This window comes from Balaenoptera musculus, chromosome 7, assembly GCF_009873245.2.
Source record: "Balaenoptera musculus isolate JJ_BM4_2016_0621 chromosome 7, mBalMus1.pri.v3, whole genome shotgun sequence".
Classification (NCBI taxonomy): domain Eukaryota; kingdom Metazoa; phylum Chordata; class Mammalia; order Artiodactyla; family Balaenopteridae; genus Balaenoptera; species Balaenoptera musculus.
The window spans coordinates 80466744-80490310 of NC_045791.1; the positions used below are offsets into that span (position 1 = coordinate 80466744).

Below are 23567 nucleotides of genomic sequence, written 5' to 3' on the forward strand. Positions count from 1 at the left end.
TCATCCCAGATGATTTATCTCTTCCTGGCTCTAACAGCAATAATGCCATGCGTGAGGATTCCATACCTACATGTAGCAATTGGCTTGGTTTTGTGTCACATACTGTATCTCTTCGATATCTGTGTCACTAGTCACAAGGGGAAGGTGAAGAAGATGAGAGTAGATGGATGCAAATCTATCAGTACTACTTCCAAAACAAAGCAAAATACATCTTCTGTTAACTGTGGGAACTTTAATGCTCAAAAGTGTGGTCTGCGGATCAGCAGCATTGGTGCCACTTGGGAGTTTGACAGACCGCTGACCCACTGAATCCCAGACCTACTCGATCAAAATCAGCATTTTACCAAGAACCCCAGGTGATTTGTATGCACTTGAAAGTTTGAGAAGCAACATGTGCAACAATATTATCACCTTTGTTTATGAACAACACATTTATTATTTTTGGTATAATTTATAACTTGATTAAATTTATGTTTTACAGTGCTATTCTTATGATGAATCCAACATGCTGTAAACTAACAGTTTTTAGTGGGAGGAAAACTGGAGGTGGAATAAGTACAGAGACATATAGTGAAATAGGTAATTTATTTCATTATCAGCATGCAAATGTTTATTGAGCTCCTACTGTGTATAAGACACTATACAAAGACCTGAGAGCAAAGTCCCTGTTTTCATGGTGCTTAATTTTTCCAGAGGGAAGCTCACAATAAACAAAATAAATTATATGTCATCTGATAAATACTATAGTGTAAAATAGATTAAGGGAGAAAAGGGGATGCTACTTTCTAAAGAAATGTCAGGGAATGCTTCACAGATGTCTTTGTCTGCCTGGGCTGCTATATAATACCACAGACTGGGTAGTTTATAATCAGAATTCTTTCTCATGGTTCTGGAGGCTGGAAGTCCAAGATTAGGGTGCTAGCATGGTTGGGTGAATGCCTCTTCCAGGTCCCAGACTTCTCCTGTATCCTCACATGGCATAAAGGGTTAGGGAGCTCTGTGAAATCTGTTTTATAAAAGCACTAATCCCATTCATGAGCGCTCCTCCTCATGACCTAAGTACCTCCCAAAGGCCCCACCTCCTAATACTACGTATCACCTTGGGGGGTAGGATGTCAACATACGACTTTGGGAAGACACAAACATTCAGACTATAGCAACGGACAAGGTGATTCTTGAGCAGAGACTTGAAGATTGTGTGTGGACATCTGGGGAAAGAGCACTCTAGGTAGAGGGACAGCGTATGTAAAATCCCTGAGACTGGAGTGTGCTTTGTGAATTTGAGGAGCAGCAAGGAAGCCATGTGTCTGGATGATATAACGGAAGGCCAGAATAATACTGTAGTTGGAGAAGTTGGAGAGGGAAGTGTGGGAGGAAAACACAGGTCCTTGCTGGCCCTTTTAAGTGGGATGGGAAACCAAAGGAGAGTTTTAGCAAAGGAGTGGCCATCTTATTTCTGTGTTAAAATATCACTCTGGTTGCTATGTTGAGAAGAATCCATAGGTGGAAAAAGTGCATAGGCAGAGGCAGGGAGACAAATTGGAAGGCTACTGCAATAATTCAGAAAAGATTTAGTGGTAACTCACATCAGGGTGGTAGTGGTGGTAGTGGTGTAGAAAAATGGTTAGAGCCCAGATTTATTTTGAAGATATAGCTGAAAGGATTAGATTGAATGTGAGGTATATAAGAAAGATGGCAAGGATACTTCCTAGGTTCTTGGGACTGAGCAGCTAGAAGAATGGAGCTGCTAATTACTAAAATGGGGGATGCTGCAGCAAGAGTAATTTCTCCCCCTCCCTCCCCCGAAGTTTTCACATATTAAGTTTCACATGCTAGAGAACCAAGAAGAGATCGTCAAAAGGCCTAATTTGCAAACAACTACTTTAAATTACTGTCAACTCTGCCACCTTGGGGTGAAAGCAGCTATTAATAGTGAAGGAATGGGCATGGCTGGGTTCCAAACAAACTTTACAACACTGGAACTTGAATTTCATCTAGTTTTCGCACATCATAAAATATTCTTATTTTGATTTTTGTTAAGTTGCAAGCAGGATGGTCTGCAAACCTAAAATATTTACTCTCTGACTCTTTACAGTTTGTCAGCTGCTGGTATGTTGAAACAAGATGGGACATTAACGACGGCATATAGGATTTCATTATATAGTTTACTTTTATCTATACTTGTCATTTTTCACAATAAAAGGTTTTAAAAATGTTTAGGTGTACTATCTCAAGAGTCTTCCCCTCTCCTTAAACATCCCCCCCCCCAAAGTTGCCTATAGCTAGTAAATGCTGCCGTTTTCCTTTGTTTCTTTTCTTGTAAGAGCTATACCCTTTTGAAGCCTTGAGTAGTGGTAAAATAAACCCTTTGCACTTGACATCCGGCGACAGCGAAAGTATGAGGCACAAACACGATTAAGGGAAAAGATTTTTGCAGGGGTGTGAGAGCAGCTGTCTGTTCTCACTATACACTCCCACGACCAATCTCCTTTTTACAAAAAGAAATCAAAATGAAATCCGCTTTAGTTATCACGGTACGGTTCCCTGCCCTCAGATGACTCGCGGAAATGACGCCATCAGCCGAACGCTGTCTGCTCCTCCGCAGCAGCGGCGGTGGGTGGACGTAAGCACGTCGGTCCTCCTACGCGGGCCACCTCGGGGAAGACTGGAGCGCTCCGCCGCGCGCTGCCGCGCACCGCCGCCGGGTCTTCAAGAGCCGGGTCGACTGCGACTGCGCAGGTATGCAGGGGCGCGGCTTCAGGTTATCCCGCCCCCTCCCAGCCTTCGCGACCAATGAGCAGCTACTGCCCCGGGGCGGGGAAATCCTTAGAGGGCCGGAATCAGTAGCCGTGAGGACAGCCCCGCCCCTGTCTCCTCCTAGCCCCGCGCCCCGCCTCGCGTTGTCGTCGCCCCGCCTCCCCTCTCCCGCCCTCTTGCCTAGCTACGGGGTAATACGGGGCTTGAGCTTGGGAAGAGGGCGAGGGAAGCAAGTTAGACGTCGGCCTGGCGGGCGGCGGCGGCAGCGGTACCGCAACCGTCCAATGTGAGCGCGGTGAGGGGAGCGGGTCGTAGTGGAAGAGGGGGCCGCGTGGCAGAAATGGGAGGGCTCCGGGTGCTTGGTGGTGAACGCGCCGTAGAGTGAGGGGCGGCCGTGAGGGGGCGAGGTTGACCCGGGTGTGTCCCGGTGCGGTCGGGAGGGGCGTGGATAGCGGTCGGTGGATGCCAAGCTCGCTTTGCCCCCTCTCCAAAGCTTCTTGGCAGCTTGGCACATCTAAAGTTTTGCCTCCCTTTCGGTTGTCTGGGATGCGAGGAGGAAATTTAAAGGTCCCCCAAAACATTTGGAGGCTTTCCCGGGGTGTTTTCCTTGCCGGTGCGTGCGTGCTCCTTTCTTCTTACTGGATGGAGAGGTAGAGAGGTCAGGTGGGCAGGCCGACTTTCACTCTCTGAGGATTGTTCAAACAAACCAGGAATTCTTCACCCTCCTCCCCACGCCCTGCCCTGCAACACACGACAAACATTCCCAACAAGTTTGAAGAAGCAGACTAGAAAATTCTGAGGGATTCTATGTCTTTGAAATATGTCAGTAGTAAGTGTACTTTTTCTATGTTTATAGAAAATGTATGAATGGGAGCGGCGTTTTTTTTCTGTTTATTATCATTGGACACATTTTTTGTTATGAGTACTCATCTTTGAGTTCTGCCCAGAGGATTCTGACTTTGTGGTTGATGTGATATATTGTATTAGCTGTGATGTTTTCCTGAAACACAAGTTTCTATGAAATCCAATCAGTTGGAAAAGCTTAGCCGGTTGTTGGTGGGAAGTGAGTTAGATAAATCTCTAGTTCTGATAAACCTATAATTATTAACATGGCCTCTTTTAAAGCAAATCCTTGCATATTTTTCTCTTTCACAGATTTATCTAATTGCCCAACGACCACTGATGAAGATAGGTTGGAGTAACTGCTGAAACTGAATTTTATTGACCAGAAGACAGTCCATTTGTTTCACTTCTTTTTGTTTTCCCTACTGCTTTGAGCTTTACTGTAACGGCTGAAAAACTTGGAAAATAAAATGAACATGCTGTGGTCTTGAACTTTTTTTTTTTTTTGAGGAAAAATTAAAGTGCCAGAGTGAAAGCCAGAATGGCATCCAGAGAGAGACTCTTTGAACTTTGGATGCTTTATTGTGCGAAGGTAACTGCTTTCCTTTTTATTCTAAGTTTTAAGATACTTTGTTATAAAATTTTGTGACTGGCCTTATTAGCACTTTATTTAATGGATAGTAGCATATTTATTCATAGTAATGACCCCAAATTTAAAAACACAGGATTTTCTGTTTTCCACTTTTTCACGTTTGAACACATACACAATATTGGCATGCTCTTAAAAACTGTAGGATGTGGTTTTAATTTGATATTTGTCTTCAGGGATCCTAAAGTTATATGAAGTAAAATTATGACCTTTGAGAAAAATAAAACATTGTATTTTGTTTGTGCTTTTTTTTTTCCTCCCACAACTGGGAGTACAGATAGAGATATTTTTATGAGAAGAGCATTAAGCATTTTTCTCATAATTAATCTTTTAAATTAAAAGATTATTATATAAAAATGCTATTGATTTGAGGTGGTTACTGTAAGCTTGCCCTGATATTAGCACCTTATAAACATTGTCTCTCTTGATCCTCACAACAATCCTGTGAGATGGGTATCGTAATTATCCTTTTTACTGATGAGAAAAACTGATGCAGAGTTTAAAGGGGTTAGTGAGAAGCAGCCCCTCCTGCTTCCGGGAACTCACAACTGCCTGATTGAAGTCCATGCTCTTATCCATTATGACTGCTCATTATTTTTTCTTCGTCATTCAAAAATAAGTTTTTCTCCATTTGTCTTTATTGTGAATTTTACATGTTAGCTTTGATTTAGGTTATGGAGAAGAAGGGTTCTACTTTAAAAATATGTTTTTCAAGTGAGGAGCTATATTATTACTTTGAAGATACTGCAAGGGTCAGAGTAACATCTCTAACTTACTCCTTAAGTTACTTTAGGTCTGCGTGGTGAAGTTCTCAAGTCTCAGCTTCCATTTCTGCATTATCCTGTAGGGCTCCCTTTCTATACTTTCAGCTTTTAAAGAACTAAAAGTTCTTTGAAGTTATTCTTTAAACAGATGATCTCAGTTATCTTAATATTAAATATTAGAGCTCACACTGGAATTTTCTATGACTTCCTGGTTTGGTATTTTTTACAGTTACTGAAGGACATATACTTTGAAATATTTAATATGAATTTTAAAATAGCTTTTAGTCTTGTGTAATTTAATGCCAGAAATGTCTTTTTAAAAATAGACCACTCTTCCAATAAAAAGGAATCCAATTCACCACTCTTGAAAACAGTCACTAACACGTCAGCCAAAAATTAAAAATGCATTTTAGTATGCATGCCCAGTACTCGTTTGAAAATTATTTTTTAAAAAATCCATCAAACTTACTAGGTTTTACATTTTCAGAATGACAAAAAAGTAAATGGGATTACATTTCCTTATTAATTAGTTATATTGTTTCTAGGTCGAGTTCATGTTTTATTCAGGCGACACTGTGCTTATTGAAAAGATAGTGTAGTTTGTTCGACAAACACAGAATTTGTTCTTAATGACTTAACATAAAAGTGAATCCTTACTCTTTTATGAGAATGTCTGAGTAAATAATGAAGGACCTTCATGGTCAAATTTTGAAGCCTATTCTTGGACAGGAAGATAAATCGCATTTTATGTTAAAGAGTTAAATCACTTGTGCACTTAATAAGATTAAAATTTTTTTCAACGGTTTTCAAAAATTCATTATTTAAAATAATGATTTTATGTTTCACCAGTTCATGATAAGGTACTTGTAGCTAGACAACACCTATTCTTTTCTTTTCCAATACCTTGAATTCAAGTAGCTTCCAAATATGCATCATAGGTTTACACTTCTTTTCCCTAGTGAGAATGATTACCAAATACCCGGTTCTCTATAGTACTTTCTCTCTAGCCTTATTGCTGTCACTCTAGCATATGACCCTTCAAACCACCTGACTTTCTTTTTTCCTCCTGACTAACTTAATAGACTTTTTTTTGTACCTTTGACAGGCTTTTCAGACTGCTTCAGGACTGCTCAGATCTTCTCTTAACTTAGCTCCAACTAAGATCTCTTTTTGGGCTTGCAATTGTGGAGTCTAGTTTTGGCTCTGTTGCTGCTTTGTTTTTTGACCTTGAGCAAGACTTATCTCTTTGGGTCTCAGTTTTCTTATTTGTCAAGTAGTAGTGTGTATACAAGGAGAATTCTTGTCTAACTCACCATAAGATTTTCATTTATTTTGACCTCTGAGGGACGTGGAGCTTTTTTGTCCTTATTCTGTGGATTATCGTATAGAACTTTTAGTTCATCTTCTTTTTAAAGCTTTTATTGTGAAAAATTTCAAACAGGCACAAATAGAGAAGATACTGTACTGAACCCTTTGTATCTGTTACTGTGCTTCAGTAGCTATCAGTTCATATTCAGTGATGTTTTACATAGAACCCTCCACTACCCTTCCCTCTACCCCTGAATTATTTTAAAGCAAATCCCAGACAACATATCTTATCCATAAATATTTTAAAATATACCTATATTATAAGAACTCCTCTTAAAAACATAATCTCAATATAATTCTTTAAATCATCAAATATCTGGTTGGTCTTCAAACTTTCCTGTAGCTTCATAATGGTTCTTATTTTGCTACTGTTTGTCTGACACAATATTTAAACAAAACATACATGTTGTATTTTGCTGAAAATTTGTTAAGTCTTTTAATCTATGGGTTCCTCCTCACCACACTTTTTATCCCTTCTGTGTATTTGTTGAAGAAACCAGATTTTGACATTAGAATTTCCTCAGTCTGGGTTTTGCTGGTTGAATTCTCTTGATTTTAATAGTTACTTCTATTGGTGTCTGCAAACTGGCAGATCTAGAGACTTGATGGATTCACATTCTCCTTGGCGGCTGGAGGCTAGATAATTAATGAGTGTCTTGGCCATCATGACTTTTGCCTATATGCATTATTTCATTAGGAGTTTGCAAAACTGTGATATTCAGATTTTATCATTTCTTTATTTATGAGTAGAACATATATAGAGAAATGTCCCATATCAGTTATTTGATGACAGTTCCTTAAAGGGAAGGCAGGCAAAATAAACTTTGATTCTTTGTTTGTTTTCAGAATAATGACTTGATTGCTAGCATCCTCCAAAGGTGACCAATTATTTTTCTTGAGTATCAAGTTCATCCTTAATGGTTAAAATTTAAACATTGTCTATTATTTTGCTGCCCTGTTTGGTATGCTATTCATATCAAACACTGTATACATACCTGATTAAAGAAGACGACTTTGAAGATTTATGAAGGTCTGCTTCAAGGCAATATGTATGGTTAAGACATCTTTTGTATTTGCTACAGTGCTAACCTCGGCACGTGTATTCCACAGTGTGTTAGCAATAGATGAATATTAAGGTGGCATCATAGAGTTCTATGTAAAGTGATGTTTTAAAGGTTGCCATTGAGCATTATGAAAGTTCAATAGGTATTTAAATAGGACTCTATCAGAAATAACCCTTAGATAATACTGTTGGGTCAAAGGAACACTAAGGAGATATATAATATGTCTTCTTCCCATTAGTCTGGGTTTAGTTGCAAGCCTAAAATACTAGTGATTAAAGTTTTTTAAAGTAGAATTAAAATAAATTCCTGGTTTCAGAGTTTACCAGATGGGTCCCTGTATATTAAATGCAATATTTCAAAAGAATTTGGGTAAAAAACTTTGCAGTTTGTTTTTTTTTTTTTTTTTTTACTTTTTTTTTTATTTTCATTTATTTATTTATTTTTGGCTGTGCTGGGTCTTCGGTTCGTGCGAGGGCTTTCTCTAGTTGCGGCAAGTGGGGGCCACTCTTCGTCGCGGTGCGGGGACCGCTCTTCATCGCGGTGCGCGGGCCTTTCACTATCGCGGCCTCTCCCGTTGCGGGGCACAGGCTCCAGACGCGCAGGCTCAGTAGTTGTGGCTCACGGGCCCAGCCGCTCCGTGGCATGTGGGATCTTCCCAGACCAGGGCTCGAACCCGTGTCCCTGCATTAGCAGGCAGATTCTCAACCACTGCGCCACCAGGGAAGCCCCTGCAGTTGTTTTTTAACCAAAGTTTTCAGGTCTAATTTTTCACTTTCTAGGAATAGGATTTAATTGCATTGTCAAGAACATGCATCTTCCTAGTAGGTTATTTATTAACCTCATGTAGTTATTACATAATAGAGGCAGGATGATTTCTGATTACCCAGCATTCCTGCTCTATACAGGGTCCTTTCACTAATGTATTAGGCTACTAATTTAAGTTATGTTAGTCTGAACTTTTCTTGCCTCCAGTCATCCCCACCCAGGGTCAAGGATTTCATCAACAGTGCATTTCATATAGCTCTTATAAGTTAAATATTAACTTGGAAACAGGTTTAATTTTGTATCTGGATTTTAGTTCAGTAGTTAACTACTTCTTATCTGAGCATACTTTTCTCAAGTGTAGAAGGTAACTTTATTTTTTAATATCTAAAGATTTTACTTTATATTATCTGTGTTAGGCACCATGTAATTCCCTGTTTCTTTTGACATTATTTCTTAATGTGCTTGTGGTAAGAGAGATGGCGCTGAAAACAGTTTTGGTTTCTACATTATCATACAACTTTTTGGAATTCGTATGTTGCATAGAACAGATACGTATGTATCCCTGTCTCAGCTGCTCCCCTTAGATAGGCATAAGGATATATTTCTGTTCAACATTTAGCCTTTTGGTAGTGCTACAGTTGGTCACCAAAATATGCAGAAGAAACTGAGTCCTCAAATTCTTTCATAAGATTAAGTCATTTTTGTTCTGTGTAATGGAAAGTATCAAATGCGTTAACTCAGTAAAAAGATACAAAGTGAGTAAAAACATGACGTTTTGAAATGTGGCAATGTGGGTTGAAATTCATGGTTCATTTTTGTCACTAGCTTTTTTTTTTTTTGAGCTTCAGTTTACACTGAAAAATTTTGTGAAACTTCAGAATTAGAGCCAAGATTTAGTCCCAATTCTGTTTCTGATTTTAAGGACCCAAAGACAGGTTACCTAGTTTCTTTATGTTTCAGTTTTTTCATGTGTCAAATGGGAAAAATAATTATTTTGCGTATCTTTCAAAGTTGTTGAGAACAAAATGAATTGACTGTATTTAAATGCACTGTAAGGGTAAGCTAAGAGATATAAAAATGTAATCTTTATTAGCATGTAAAGAATACGTATGTGAGCATGAGAGTATGTGTATCAAGATTACTTCCATTTTGTGTTTATATGGTATAATGATAGTGGGAAATACTCTCTTGTCTTTTTACCAGTAGTGATGAAGCTGTGCTCATGAACGTCTTAATTTTTATTTTATTTTATTTTTAAATTAATTAATTAATTTTTGGCTGCGTTGGGTCTTTGTTGCTGCACACGGGCTTTCTCTAGTTGTGGTGAGTAGGGGCTACTCTTCGTTGAGGTGTGCAGGCTTCTCATTGCGATGGTTTCTGTTGCGGAGCACGGGCTCTAGGTGCGCAGGCTTCAGTAGTTGTGGCATGTGGGCTCAGTAATTACGGCTTGTGGGCTCAGTAATTACGGCTTGTGGGCTCTAGAGCGCAGGTTCAGTAGTTGTGGTGCACGGACTTAGTTGCTCCGCGGCATGTGGGATCTTCCTGGACCAGGGCTCAAACCCGTGTCCCCTGCATTGGCAGGAGGATTCTTAACCACTGCACCACCAGGGAAGTCCCCGCATCTTAATTTTTAATCTGTATGTATTTTTGCTTTCAAGCATAGCGCTTAATTATCCCAGTAATGATTTGGGATTTTTTTTTTTTACTCTAAACCAAGTTTGTTTTGCGTCTTGGTGATGCTCCATTTCCTGCTGTTGCCCTTTGTCCTGCTAAATCTGGAATATGACTGAAATAGATAGTTTTGCAATGAGCTCAGAGTAAACTTCCTTTTCAGAATAAAAGTTTTGCTTCATAAGGAAAACAGAATTTAGAGGTGTTTTATTCAGATAAAAAGGCATGTGCCTCTTTTTATATATAGATTTGGAAAAAAAACGGATGAATGAATATTCTTCTAATGAGAAAATTGTAATTTATTTATACAATTTTGGTTGTAATTGTAAGTGAAACTTTTGGCAAGACGTACCAATATACATCAACCCTTATAATTTAGCCCTTTTTTTTTTTTCATTTCAAATGAGTTGGTTTAATTCCAGGTGGTACAGAATTCAGGATAGGACAGGGGCTTAAGAACATAGTTTGGCAGGATTCTGGGCTGGGTTTATGCAGATCTCAGCTGACGTAAAAATGGCTGAGAGGAACTAAAGATGAGCCACTGTATGATTTTTTTTTTTTTTTTTTTTTTTTTTTTTACAAAAGTTTATTCTTAAATGTGCAGTAGGTTCCAAGACAACACTTATTCTAGCTATGGGTGGCAACAGATGTTATGGCAGGGAATCCAGATGTTTAATCCAGATGTTTAAACAGGAATGGAATTAAGGATCATCATTGCTTCAGGCACAAGGAGCAGCTTACTTTTTGCCAGATTTCTTAATTCCACCTGTGACCAGGGGGCCTTTCCCACGGCCTTCGCTTTTAGCTCCTCAAGTTTCTTTTGCTCTTCCTTCTGTTTCTGCTTGAATGCCTTATCTTCCTCATCCATATCCTTGGCTTGCTTCTTGGGCTGCTTCAGGGGCTTCTTCTTGCCACCTTCGCGGCCCGATGTGGCACCTGCTGCCCTTTCCCCCAACCCTGCCACCGCAGCCCATTTTTAATAAGTCTCTGGTATGTGCAAAGTGTAGATAGAAATAGCTCTCAATTTACTCTGGCTTAATAATGACTTTGTATATAAAGAAAGTAATGTTGTTTGACTCTAAGGCAAAACAAAACAAAATCATCAGCTTAGTAGTATTGGTTACCAATTACATGTTCATTTTAGGAAGTTAGATGTGAAAGAAAGCAAGAAATGAGTATTTTTTGTCAATAGATGTGAGATTTGCCCTTAGGAAGGAATATTATTACTACCTTGTGGTTTGACTTGAGGAGCTTATGCACTACTCTAAAAAGTTGTTACGATGCATGAAAATATTTTATTATTCTTTCCTTTTGAATATCAAAATTTAAATTTCCCTGGTAGAAGGTTGAATTGATAGCCCTTCAATGTGTAGATGTGGAGGAAGAGGGAAAAGGAAGAGCCCAAAATAATTTTAGGTTTTTGGTTTGCAGGACTGGTACTAGGTCATCCCATTCACCAAGTTAGCTAGTGCAAGTTCACTAGGTTTTCAGGTAAACATGTGAGTTTGCAGTGCCTGGGGATATCTAGGTAGAGAAACACCCCACGAAATGGAGTTCAGAAGGCCGTCTATGCTGGAAATAAAGATTGAGAGTTGTCATACTGGCAATTTTTGAAGAGTTACATGAGAGTAAGAAGGGAAGAGGCTCAAAAGTCAGGGAGTCCTGAAGAATATTATCTTTTAAGAGGAGGATAGAGGAAGAAGAGTCAGGAGTTTGGGAGGAGAGCCAGGAGTGAGTGGTTGCCTCAGAAAGTAGAGGGATGTCAAATTCAACATAGCTTTGAAGAAAAGCATTATGGAGTGTGTATTGGATTCCACAGTTAAGAGATTATTGGTGGCTTTAGCAAAGTAGTTCTAAAAAGAGTGGGGAAAAAAGATGTTAAAAATACAAGTCCCCATTTTATTTTTAAATTGAATCCAACAGACTTAAAATCACTGACAAACTGCTATTAAAGTTTTAAAATGTTTACTCTTGATTTTTGTACTTATCTGGCCAGGGACCTTTCAAACTTATTCTTAACTATATCTAAGGAATATCAGCATTTTCTTTTAATTTATGTCTTGTGACTTAAATTTAGACTGGTAAAATTATTCTCTGGTTGAGCCACAGCATTAACTGATCCATGCATTTCACACAAAAGTCATTCAAGCATTTCAAAACAGTTTGTCTCTAAAAAAACCCCAGTGGTTTTGTTTGATGCCTTTAATTTAACTACTACATGATCTTCCCTGATAATAAACTTTAGAATAGTAGGAAAGATATGTACTATTTCAATTTATGGTGTCATTGTGAGGTGGGTTTATACTTTTTTATTGAATAATTTTGACTTATGATTTTTGTCAAAATATAACATTTAAGTTTTAAAATATAAAATTTCATTTTTCTAATGAATGAATCTCATTTGAAGCATGACAATATATAGACTTTCTAATTTAGATTTATGCTCTAAGGAAAAGTAGTAAAGATGTTTTACTTTTACACCAAGCTTTAAAAAATTTTAAATTTAAGGTATACAAGTTAACTGTAGAAAATTTAGAAAATACAGATATGCAAAAAGAAAGTAAAAATTTCATTATTCAGAGATTTTTAGTTAGAGTACTTTTATGCATGTGATCGAAAAGTCTGTAAATTAGTTACGTTTACTACTACAAATCATTAGGATATCAAATTTGAAAAACTTCCATCTGATATGAAACTTGAATATTGTTTTAAACTTTTAAGTCCAATTTAGTTAGTTTTTATTGGATGCCTACTGTATGTTCATGTTATTTACTGTCATTTTATCCCTTGAATTTAGTATTTTTCCTCTTTTAAAAAATTTGGTCATTTAAAAAAAATTAATAAACTATTTTTTTAGAGCAGTTTTAGGTTCACAGCAAAATTGAACAGAAAGCACAGGAGGTTCCGATGTACCCCCTGTCCCCATATATGCACAACCTTCCCTATTATTGACATCCTGCACCGCAGTGCTACCTGATCACTTGACTGACTTCCCAAAAACACTTGAAGCAGAAATTTCTTTACCTGTTAACTATGTGTGAAACTCCAAGATGAACACAAAAAGCAACAGGACATATTATACCTAACATTCCAATACTCTAGATGTTGGTCTTTTCAAGCCTTGCTAATTTTAACTGAGAATTCTCTACACTCTATTGATCAAATGTAGAACTTTATTAAAGTAGTTATCTGAATGAATAGTTACTTAAAATTTAAGAAATACCTAAAGTAAAAATTAAAATCTTTCCCACTAGGGGTTGGTGTATTCTAAGCCTATTTTTATGCACAGGCCTTTATTAGAATATTGCTTCTTTTGTTTGTGTTAAAATGGTTTCCAAATCTTTCCTGGATGTGACTGTCTTTTATCAGAATTTCCATCAAAATTTTATAACTTTCATCTGGTTAATTGACTGTGACTTTATCTGAGGTCATGCTTTTCCAACTAGAGTCAGTTTCCCACTTAGATTGTAGGATGTGAGACCTAAGGGAGGATGAATGAAGTCATCAGTGATTGCTTAGTTGAAGAGGTAGCATTTAATTGAGGTTTTAAAGAATTAATAGTTTAATAGTCACAGAGGGTGTTCCATACACATATAAGGCATGAACAAAAGTACAAAGGAAAAGCAATCTTAGTATAGATTCTCATCGCTAATGTCAAATTATACTCTGCTGCTCTGTTTTCATGCCTATCTGTGTACACAATAACTTCATTTTACTGATTAATTTAGTATAATATTTTGAAGACATTTTGAACAGCAGGTAATCTCAACATGTTGGAGTACTAGCTATGCACATAAATCTAGCAAAAGGACATCACCATGAACACCTGTTACCAGGTGTGCACAGGCAGTGACAAATGTAACATCATCCTTTCTGAGAGCAATTGTAAGATGCATTTTGATTTCAAAGATGCCAAAATGTAAAAAATTATGTCTTAGAATCAGAGAAATATGGTATAAAAAGCAGTTGTAAAAAAGAATGTCTAGAAATAGGAAAGAAATCCCAATAATGATATTTAAAAACCAATAAATTGGATGCGAGTTTAGATAGCTGAAGAGAATTAGAGAGTTGGAAGGGAGGTCACAAGAATTCTTTTAGAATATATCCTAGGAAGTCAAAGAGTTGAAAATATGGAAGGTTCTGAAGGATAGTATGAAAACATTTAACACATATTTTTTTAAAGTATTTATTTATTTATTTATGGCTGTGTTGGGTCTTCGTTTCTGTGCGAGGGCTTTCTCTAGTTGTGGCAAGCGGGGGCCACTCTTCATCGCGGTGCGCGGGCCTCTCACTATCGCGGCCTCTCTTGTGGCGGAGCACAGGCTCCAGACGCGCAGGCTCAGTAATTGTGGCTCACGGGCCCAGCTGCTCCGAGGCATGTGGGATCTTCCCAGACCAGGGCTCGAACCTGTGTCCCCTGCATTGGCAGGCAGATTCTCAACCACCGTGCCACCAGGGAAACCCATAACACATATTTAATTGGACTCTGAAAAGGAGAGTAAAGAAAGCATGAAACAAATGTTAATATTTGAAGAGATTGCAGGTGAGAGCTTTCCAGGATTGATGGAAGTCTAGTAAAACTCAAGGAGAAAAAACAAATTCTATACCAAGATTCATGATAGTGAAACCACAGTGGTTTTGCAGAAAACCAAAGGGAAAGAGAAAATTCTGAAAAGCTGCCAGAGGGAAAAACGATTATCTTCAAAGGGATTACACATTAATAGCTGATTTTTCAGTAATAATGATGGAAGGGAAAGGATAATGGATTGATATCTTTAAAGAAAAGACTAATGTAGAATTTCCAACCAAGTGACATTTTTTCAAAGACGAAAGTGAAATAAAGTCATTTTCAGCAAAACAACAGTTCAATTCATCAGGAAAATGTTAACAGTTTTAAATTTGTGTGTACCACATAACCTAGTCTCTGAAGCAAGCATTGACAGAACTACAGAGAAATGAACATATGACAATCATGGCAGGTTTTTTTTTTCTTCAGTTTATCATATTTTAGTATTTTTTTCTCAGTAATTGGTAGAATGAACAGACCAAAGAAAAAAAATCAGTAAAGATACAGAAGATTTAAACAATAGGATCGACAAATTTAAAAGGGATTTATGTAGAACAACACCCATACATTCCTTTCAAGTACACATATTTACAAAAATGATGATATGACAGACCTTAAAGCAAGTTTCAACAAATTTCAGATGATTGAAATAGTAGAGTATGTTTTCTGACACGAATGTAGTTAAGGAAGAAATGTTGCTAAGGAAGAAATAGCAAAAAGATTTAAAAAAAAAAGTCATGAACTACAATTTAAAACAAACCTTTGATTAAAGAACAAGTAATAAAGGAAAATTAGAATTTCGGGGAGGTGGAACTGAATGATAAAAGTAAGCATTTTAGAACTTCTAAATGGGGGGGTGCCTATAGCATTACTTAGGAAAATTTATGGCTATAAATGTGTTAGAGAAGGAGGCTAAAAATAAATGAACTAGTCATTTGTGGTAGCCAGCCTTCAAGATCCCTACCTCCTGGTATTCACGCCCTTTTATAGTCCTCTCCTACATTGTATCAGGGTTTGTCTGTGACCAGTAGAATTTGGCAAAACTGATGGTATGTCATTTCCGAAATTAGAAAAGACACTGTTGTTTCCGTCTCAGTTACTCTTTTTTCCTTGGATCATTCGCTCTGGGGGAAGCAAGCTGCTATGTTGTGAGCAGCCCTATGGAGAAGCCCATGTTGTGAACAACTGAAACCTTGCCAGCCACCATGTGAGTGAAGTTGAAAGTAGTTCCTTCAGCCCAGTCAAGCTTTGCTATGACTGCCGCCCTAGTTTCCACCTTCATTACACGTTTGGGAGAAATGCTGAGCCACAGCCACCCACCTAAGCTGTTTTTGAATTCTTGGCCCTAAAAAACTGATATGATATTTGTTGTTCAAGCTCCTAAATTTAATTTGTTATGTAGGAATATATTATTAATGTATCATCCATTTCAAGAAGACAAGGAAAGAACAGAATAGGCCCAAAGTAGAGTGAAGGAAATTGTAAGGGCTTTTTTTTTTTTTGATGTGAAAATTCTGAAATTTATTATTTTTCAGTTGTTGAAGGAAGTGTACATAAGAACGTTGATGTGCATCACAGAATGTTTAATTTTAATAAAAATTATTCGTTATTTAACAGCTTGGGATGAATGACATAAATACAATCTGTATCTGGATATAATTTTAACTAAGAATCTGGAAGTGAGTTTGAAAATAAATTAACAGCTCTTCCTTCTGCAAATCTTTCTAGTAGTCATGGTGGTATCATAAGGAAATTATAAGGTTTTTACAGGAATTACTCATAATAAAATACTGGATCTAGGAAAAGATAATCGGTAGCTTCTAACATCACGTAAGAGATAACTAGAAATTTATCTTTTGAAGGACATATATAACACCACCTATGTTGTGTTTTTTGGGGAAAAAAAAAACCTCTAAATCTGACAGTCTGTAGATCTACTACTTTGCAGGAAATACAGAGGACTGAGGAACATGTTAAATGACATAAAGATGTGCAGTCAGCAAAATCCCTAATGCGAGAAATACTAAATCACAAATGGCCCAGTGTCTTCAACAAATAAATTAGGGCAAAAAAAAAAAAAGAAATGTAATAGAAACCTACAGGTTTAAAAAGACTTAAAAGATATACCAATAGTTTGCAATTTATGGACTTTATTTGGGTCCTGATCTTATCAGTTAAGAAAGGCATTTGTGGGACTTCCCTTGGTGGTCCAGTGGTTAAGACTTCGCCTTTCAATGCAGGGAGTGTGGGTTCAATCCCTGGTTGGGCAGCTAAGATCCCACATGCCTCGAGGCCAAAAAACCAAAACATAAAACAATTAATATTGTAACAAATTCAGTAAAGACTTTAAAAATGGTCTACATCAAAAAAAAGAGAAAAATCTAAAACAAAGGCTTTTGTGAGCAAGTCAGGAAAATTTGAACATCAACTGATATTAAAGAACTGCTAATTTTTTTAGATATGATAATGTCATATTTTAAAAGATATCTTTTATGGATATACATTGAAATATTTGTGAAATATGAAATATTTGATGAAATATGATATCTGGTTTGCTTAAAAGTAACATTAGAGGATGGGGCTATAGGTGAAAGAAGATTGGTTATGCATGATTTGAAAGTTGTTGAAACTGAGTCATACCATTCTCTCCACCTTTTTTGTATGTTTGTGATTTCATTTAATAAAATGCTTTTAGAAAGAGCAGAAATTAATAATAAACATAATAGGATCAACCAAATAAAAAGTTGGTTCTTTGATAAAATTAATGAAATTGAGTCAGGAAGATAAGGTTTGTGGTTGTATGCGTTTCAGAAATTTTATATTATATTCACTGCTTCCAATGGCGTTCCTAAGGCATAGTTCATCTTTTTAAAATTTATTTATTTATTTACTTACTTATTTGGTTGCGCCGGGCCTTAGTTGTGGCTCGTGGGCTCCTTAGTTGCGGCAGGCGGGCTCCTTAGTTGTGGCATGCGAACTCTTAGTTGCTGCAGTTCCCTGACCAGGGGATGGAACCCGGGCCCCCTGCATTGGGAACGTGGAGTCTTAACCACTGCGCCACCAGGGAAGTCCCGCATATGTCATCTTAAAGATAATGTATTGTTAAAAATCTTGTTTAATTTTGCTTAACTAGTGCTTCTCTAACTTGATTAAGCATAGCAATCTTTCCTTTTTCTTTTTTTTGAACTTTTCAAATTGTACCTGTTCTCATCGAAGCCGACAGTATTGTTAAGTACTTGCTTAGGAAATGGTGACTTCTCCAGTCTTATAATCTATGCACCTGTCCCGCTGCTTCCTGTTCTTTCCATGGTGGGACAATACCAAATATTGTACATCCTTTGAGCATATCTTGCTATTTTCTATCTGTCTGGAATTCCCCTCTCCCCTCCTCTCTCCTTGAGAATATCTGTTTATGATTTGTGAAAACTTTTGAGTACTTTTGTTACTCAGTTACCTCCAACCTTGACAGATTCAGTAGCTCCCTTTGTATTGTTTTGATACTTTTCACAACTGTTTTACCTCTCATGATGTGTTGCACTTATTTGTTTATGCTTTTCTTTCCTACTGAAAAAAGAGCACTTTGAGGACAAGATTATGGTTTTTTGTTTTTTTTTTTTACAATTGAGGAATAATTGATACAAGATTATGTTTTGTCTTCATGTCCATAGAGTCTAGCACTGTCCCTGGTTGGTACATGGTTGGCATGTACTTATTAAATGTTTTTTGAAGCAGCTAGGTTATATTAGAAAACCTTGAGGGCTGGCCTGAAAGACTAATCATCATTAATAATAGTGTTTCTGTGGGAGGAATTTATCTTCTTTTGCTAGGACATTAAAAATATGTTATGAATATAACTGAAATGAACTTTTAAAATGCAACTCATATGTAAGTTGCGAGTTGCCCAACATATGGTTGAAATATATGTATGTATCTAAAAGTTTATAAAACTTGAAAGAATACTACAACCCAAATATCATTGTGTGGAGGAAGTAAGGTGTTTCCCCCATTCTTACCCGTAACCCTAGCCCTTAAGAACTAGGTGAAATTGTATGGATCCCTTAATTCTGTTACCCACTAAAACCTCCCAGTGGAGGAGTGGATGTTGTAAGAAGGTAAAAGCCTCCTGTGCTTTAATGTAATTTAAATAATCACATTCGGCTAGTGGTCACTGCGCTGGACAGCACATCTAAGTGTTTAGACTTCATCCTCTGGTAATGGGGGGACGTTGAAAGTATTTGAACAGGAGAGAAAAGATGATTAGATTCAAATTTAACAAACCCCATTAGTAACTGTGTGTAGGTGAGAGAAACTGAAGCTACAGAGACCTGTAGGGAGCTACATAACAGTCCAAATGAAGGACTGTCTTAACGGCAGATGATTGGATGAATATTTGAGTACAAGATCAATAAAGTTGATTTTAATTATTTTATAATTGCTTATTTTATTGAGCATTTGCTAAATGTCAGGTACTGCTGAGTGCCTTACATGTATTATCTCATTCAGTGCTTTCAACAGCCCTATGAGGGGAAGTATTACCTTCATTTTATAGATCAAGAACAGATCAGAGAGATGAAGTAACCTGCCCAAAGTCACACTGAGAGTAAATGCAAAGAGAGTTGAAAGGAAAGGAATACAGTTAAAATCATGTGGCACAGGGGATCATGAAATATTTAAATGTGTATGTGCAGCATAGAACATTCCTCTTTTGTGAGTGAGCCGTAATTTAGGCACATAATAGGTTATAAAAATAGCATTAGGAAAAAATAAAAATAGCATTAGGGACTTCCCTGGTGGTGCAGTGGTTAAGAATCCGCCTGCCAATGCGGGGGACATGGGTTCGAGCCCTGGTCCAGGAAGATCCCACATGCCGCGGAGCAGCTAAGCCTGTGTGCCACAACTACTGAGCCTGTGCTCTAGAGCCTGCGAGCCACAACTACTGAGCCCGTGTGCCACAACTACTGAAGCCCGTGTGCCTAGAGCCCGTGCTCCATAACAAGAGAAGCCACCGCAATGAGAAGCCTGTGCACCACAATGAAGAGTAGCCCCTGCTCGCCACAACTAGAGAAAGACCACGCGCAGCAACGAAAACCCAATGCAGCCATAAGTAAATAAATAAATAAATTTAAAAATACATTAATTTTTAAAAAGTAACATTGTACTTAGCGTATACTATGTGCCCTTGATGAGGTTATTTAATTTTCACAACCCTGTAAAGAAAGGTACTGTCATTATCTTCATTTTTATAGAAGAAACTGTTGTGCGAACATAGGGTGACTTGGTCAAGAAAGTGACAGAGCAGGGGTTAGAGTCCATGTAATCTGGCCTCAGTGCTCCTGCAGTACTTAATACATTTGTGTGTTGTGTTAATAAATATCGTACAAGTGGAGAGATAGACCCTACTGTGCTGTTTCATTGTACCCAACTCTCTTAACCATGAAAGTGGCTAAGCTGAGATTTAATTAATATTGTTTCTGGGTGTGTGGACATTTTTCCTTTTATGGCCTTTGGCAGTAAAGTATAGATCCTCTTAAGGGTTTTCTCAGGCTGTATGGAATGTGGCTGTTTTATGTGTTAAATTGTTTATGGCCTTGAGTTTACTGATCCTTAGTTCCTCTTTTCCTCTTTTTGTCCACTAAGCTCCATTTTATTCCTGCTCACAGTTCAAAGACAGTGTAGTGTAGTGTAGTGTAGTGTAGTAGAAAGAGCACGGTTGGATTCATATATCTTTGCATTTTAATCCCAGCACTATCAATGGCTAGCTGTATGACTATGGATAAGTTATATATCCTTAGAACTTTGCTTTTCTAACCCATAAAATGGGGAAAATGAAACCTTCTCTTGATGGTTGTAAGGAGTAAATGGGATGATGTATACTTTTTAAATACCTGCTATAATACTTTGCACATTGCAGAATCTCAAAAAAAAATGTAACTGCTTCACTTCTTACTAAATAAAACATTTCCAGCTTTAAGTACCATTTCTTTCTTTATAGTTAGTTGCTCAACTTCCTAGGAGAACTCTGTACTTACCAAACTGAATTACCAAACACTTGGTAACTCTGACTTTCAGACTTTGAACCAGATACGGTAGAGTTTCTAAATAAACTGTGAGGAGAAATACATTAATTCTTTATGGCATTATAAACTGTTTTGTGTTGAACTTTTACAGAGTTTATTAAAACTCTGCTTTATTAAAAAGGAACCATGATAAGGAAAACTCTGGCTACTTGTATTTCTGGAGTCTTATCCTGATGAATGAATGAATGAATGAATGAATGATGTGCTGGTTGGAAATGAAAAAAGCAATTAATGAAATCCTTGAGAAAATTTCTCACAAGAGGTAGTTCTTTTTCTGAAATATTTCTGTCTTCTCAATGATGATGTGGATTATAACAATTTATGATCTGATTTTGGAACAGTATATTAATAGAAAAAATAAATACACAAAAGGTCAGCAGTCTGCATATTCTGGGAACATTCTTTTAGGAATTCTGATTTGTGTGTAATACTTTTATTTTAGGGAAATAAATTATTTGAGTTCCCTTTATCCAAGAGCAGTGCCTAACCAGTGATATTTAATGAGTAAGTAAGACTCCTGAGTATCATGTTGAAATTGACTGGAGTAAAAAAGTGTTAAGGATGTGAAGGAAACAAATTTGAGCATCATTTTTTTTTTTTTTAATTTTTAAAATTTATTATTTATTTATTATTTTTTTATTTTTGGCTGTGTTGGGTCTTCGTTTCTGTGTGAGGGCTTTCTCCAGTTGCGGTGAGTGGGGGCCACTCTTCATCGTGGTGCGCGGGCCTCTCACTATCGCGGCCTCTCTTGTTGCGGAGCACAGGCTCCAGACGCTCAGGCTCAGTAGTTGTGGCTCACGGGCCCAGTTGCTCCGCGGCATGTGGGATCTTCCCAGACCAGGGCTCGAACCCGTGTCCCCTGCATTGGCAGGCAGATTCTCAACCACTGCGCCACCAGGGAAGCCCTTGAGCATCATTTTTAATGATGCAATTTATATTTAAAAAGACATTTCTGAGGAATCATGGTTTTTTTCAAATCATCTTTGAGATGTAACTTAACAGACCTTAAAATGCACAGATTTTAAGTGTCAAATATGATGAGTTTTGATACAAGCAAACAGTTGTGTCACTACTACCTAATAAAACAAATGGAAAATTTCTATTACCTAGGAAAGTTTTCTTTGTGCCCCTTTGTAGTCAGTCCTCTGAAAGACAGTCAGTGATCTAATTTCTGTCACCATAGCCTGCTCTAGAACTTTGTATAAGTGAAATCACACAGTGTATATGCTTAATGCCTGGCGTCTTTTGCTCAACATGTTTTTGAAATTTCTATTCATTGTCGTATCAACAGTTCATTCATTGTTATTGCAGAATAGCATTCCATTGTGTGAGTATACCACAATTCATCAGTTAACCTGTTGACAGAATTTTGGTTTGTTTCCAGTTTTGGGCTATTAAAAATAAATCTTCTATGAACATTTTTGTATAGCTTGTTTTTGTGGATATATGTTTTCACTTCTCTTAAGAGGAATGACTGGACCATGTGGTAAATTTATGTTTAAAAGAAACTGCCAAACTGTTTTCCAAGTGATTTTACCATTTTATACTCCCACCAGAAATGTGAGTTCCAGTTACTCCACATCTTTACCAACACTTGGTATGGAAAGTTAAATTATAGCCATTCTAGTGGGTGTGTAATGGTATTCCATTTCATTTTAATTTGCATTTCCCTGGATAACTAATAATGTTGAGAATGCTTTTGCATGCTACTTGGCCATTGGTGTATCTTCTTTTGTGAAACGTCTGAGCCTTTTGCCCATTTTTAAATTGAGTTGTCCTTTTTACGTTGATTCATAGGAGTTCTTTATATATTCTTGGTACAAGTCCTTTGTCAGATATATGTACTGAGAATATTTTCAGCTGGCATATGGCTTGCCTTTTCATTTTCTTAATGGTGTCTTCTGATGAATCAAAGTTTTAAATTTTGGTTAAGACCAATTATTATTTTTTTCTTTTTTTGCTTTGTGATTTTTGTGTCCTAGCTAAGAAATCTTTGTCTACCCCAAGGTTGCAAAGGTATTCTGTATTTTCTTTTAGAAGATTTTTTAGTTTTTATGTTTAGGTTAATGATCCATCTCCCATTTTATTTTATATTTTTCATTAATTCATTGGGCACCTGGTCAGTGCCAGGAACTGTTTTAGGCACTTGGTGTCCATTAGTAAACAAAAAGAAATCACTTGTGGTGGGCCCTTAGATAGGCCTTGAAATTGTGAAGCCTACAGTCTAGGGGAAATGACAGATAATAAATTAATAAATAAATTATACAGTGTGTTAGAAGGTGAGAAAGCACCATGAGGTGGGACAACAGAATAGGGTAGAAGGTAAAGGTTAGTAAGAAGGTTTGTAACTTTAAGAAAGGGTGGTAAAATTTGGCTTCATTGAGGATAAGCCATTTAAAGAATGACCTGAAGATGTAGGAATTAGCCATTCAGCTATCTGGTGGAAGAGTGTCCTGGGTAGAGAAAACAGCCATTGCAAAGGCCTGAGATGGGAGCATGTCTGGTATGTCCCAGTAACAGCCAGGAAGCCAGTATAGTACAGGGTGACAGTGGATACGGCCACAAAGATAGGGGAGGGCAAATTGTTTAGAATCTTATAGGACATTTTTCAGATTGTAGCTCTTTGTGTGAGTGCCATGTGTTCACTATACTTAATATACATTTCAAAACAACACATATGTCTTCCTGTATATCATTTAGAGATTTCATATTATTGCTTCTTTAGATTTATCAATTCATATCTGCTCAATAGTAGTGAAAGCATTTTTTAAAAAAATTCCTGACAGATGTACTTAATATTACAATGGTTTTCTTATTTCAGAAAGATCCAGATTACCTGAAGCTGTGGTTGGACAATTTTGTTTCTAGCTATGAACAATTCTTAGATGTTGACTTTGAAAAGCTGCCTACCAGGTATGTTGAAACACTTAATTTCCTACCCTTGGGTGAGTTTGTTAATTTTTGGTACAAAAACTTCATTGATGACATTATAAGGATGGCAGTTATGTGACACACATGCTACTCCTGCATAACCCTGCTTTC

At 37.2% G+C, this 23567-nt stretch overlaps 1 protein-coding gene and 1 pseudogene across 1 annotated transcript in view; one reads left to right on the plus strand and one right to left on the minus strand.

Moving 5' to 3' along the window:
* The first annotated feature begins 2927 nt into the window (after nt 1-2927).
* The window catches only part of NBEAL1 (neurobeachin like 1), a 165804-nt gene continuing 145164 nt past the window's right edge, over nt 2928-23567 (plus strand). The window contains 3 exon segments of the mRNA XM_036857714.1: nt 2928-3043; nt 3913-4192; nt 23347-23438. Of these exon segments, the coding sequence (XP_036713609.1) occupies nt 4142-4192; nt 23347-23438 (143 nt within the window). The 5' untranslated portion in view covers nt 2928-3043; nt 3913-4141.
* Nucleotides 10619-15730, minus strand: LOC118897766 (annotated as a pseudogene).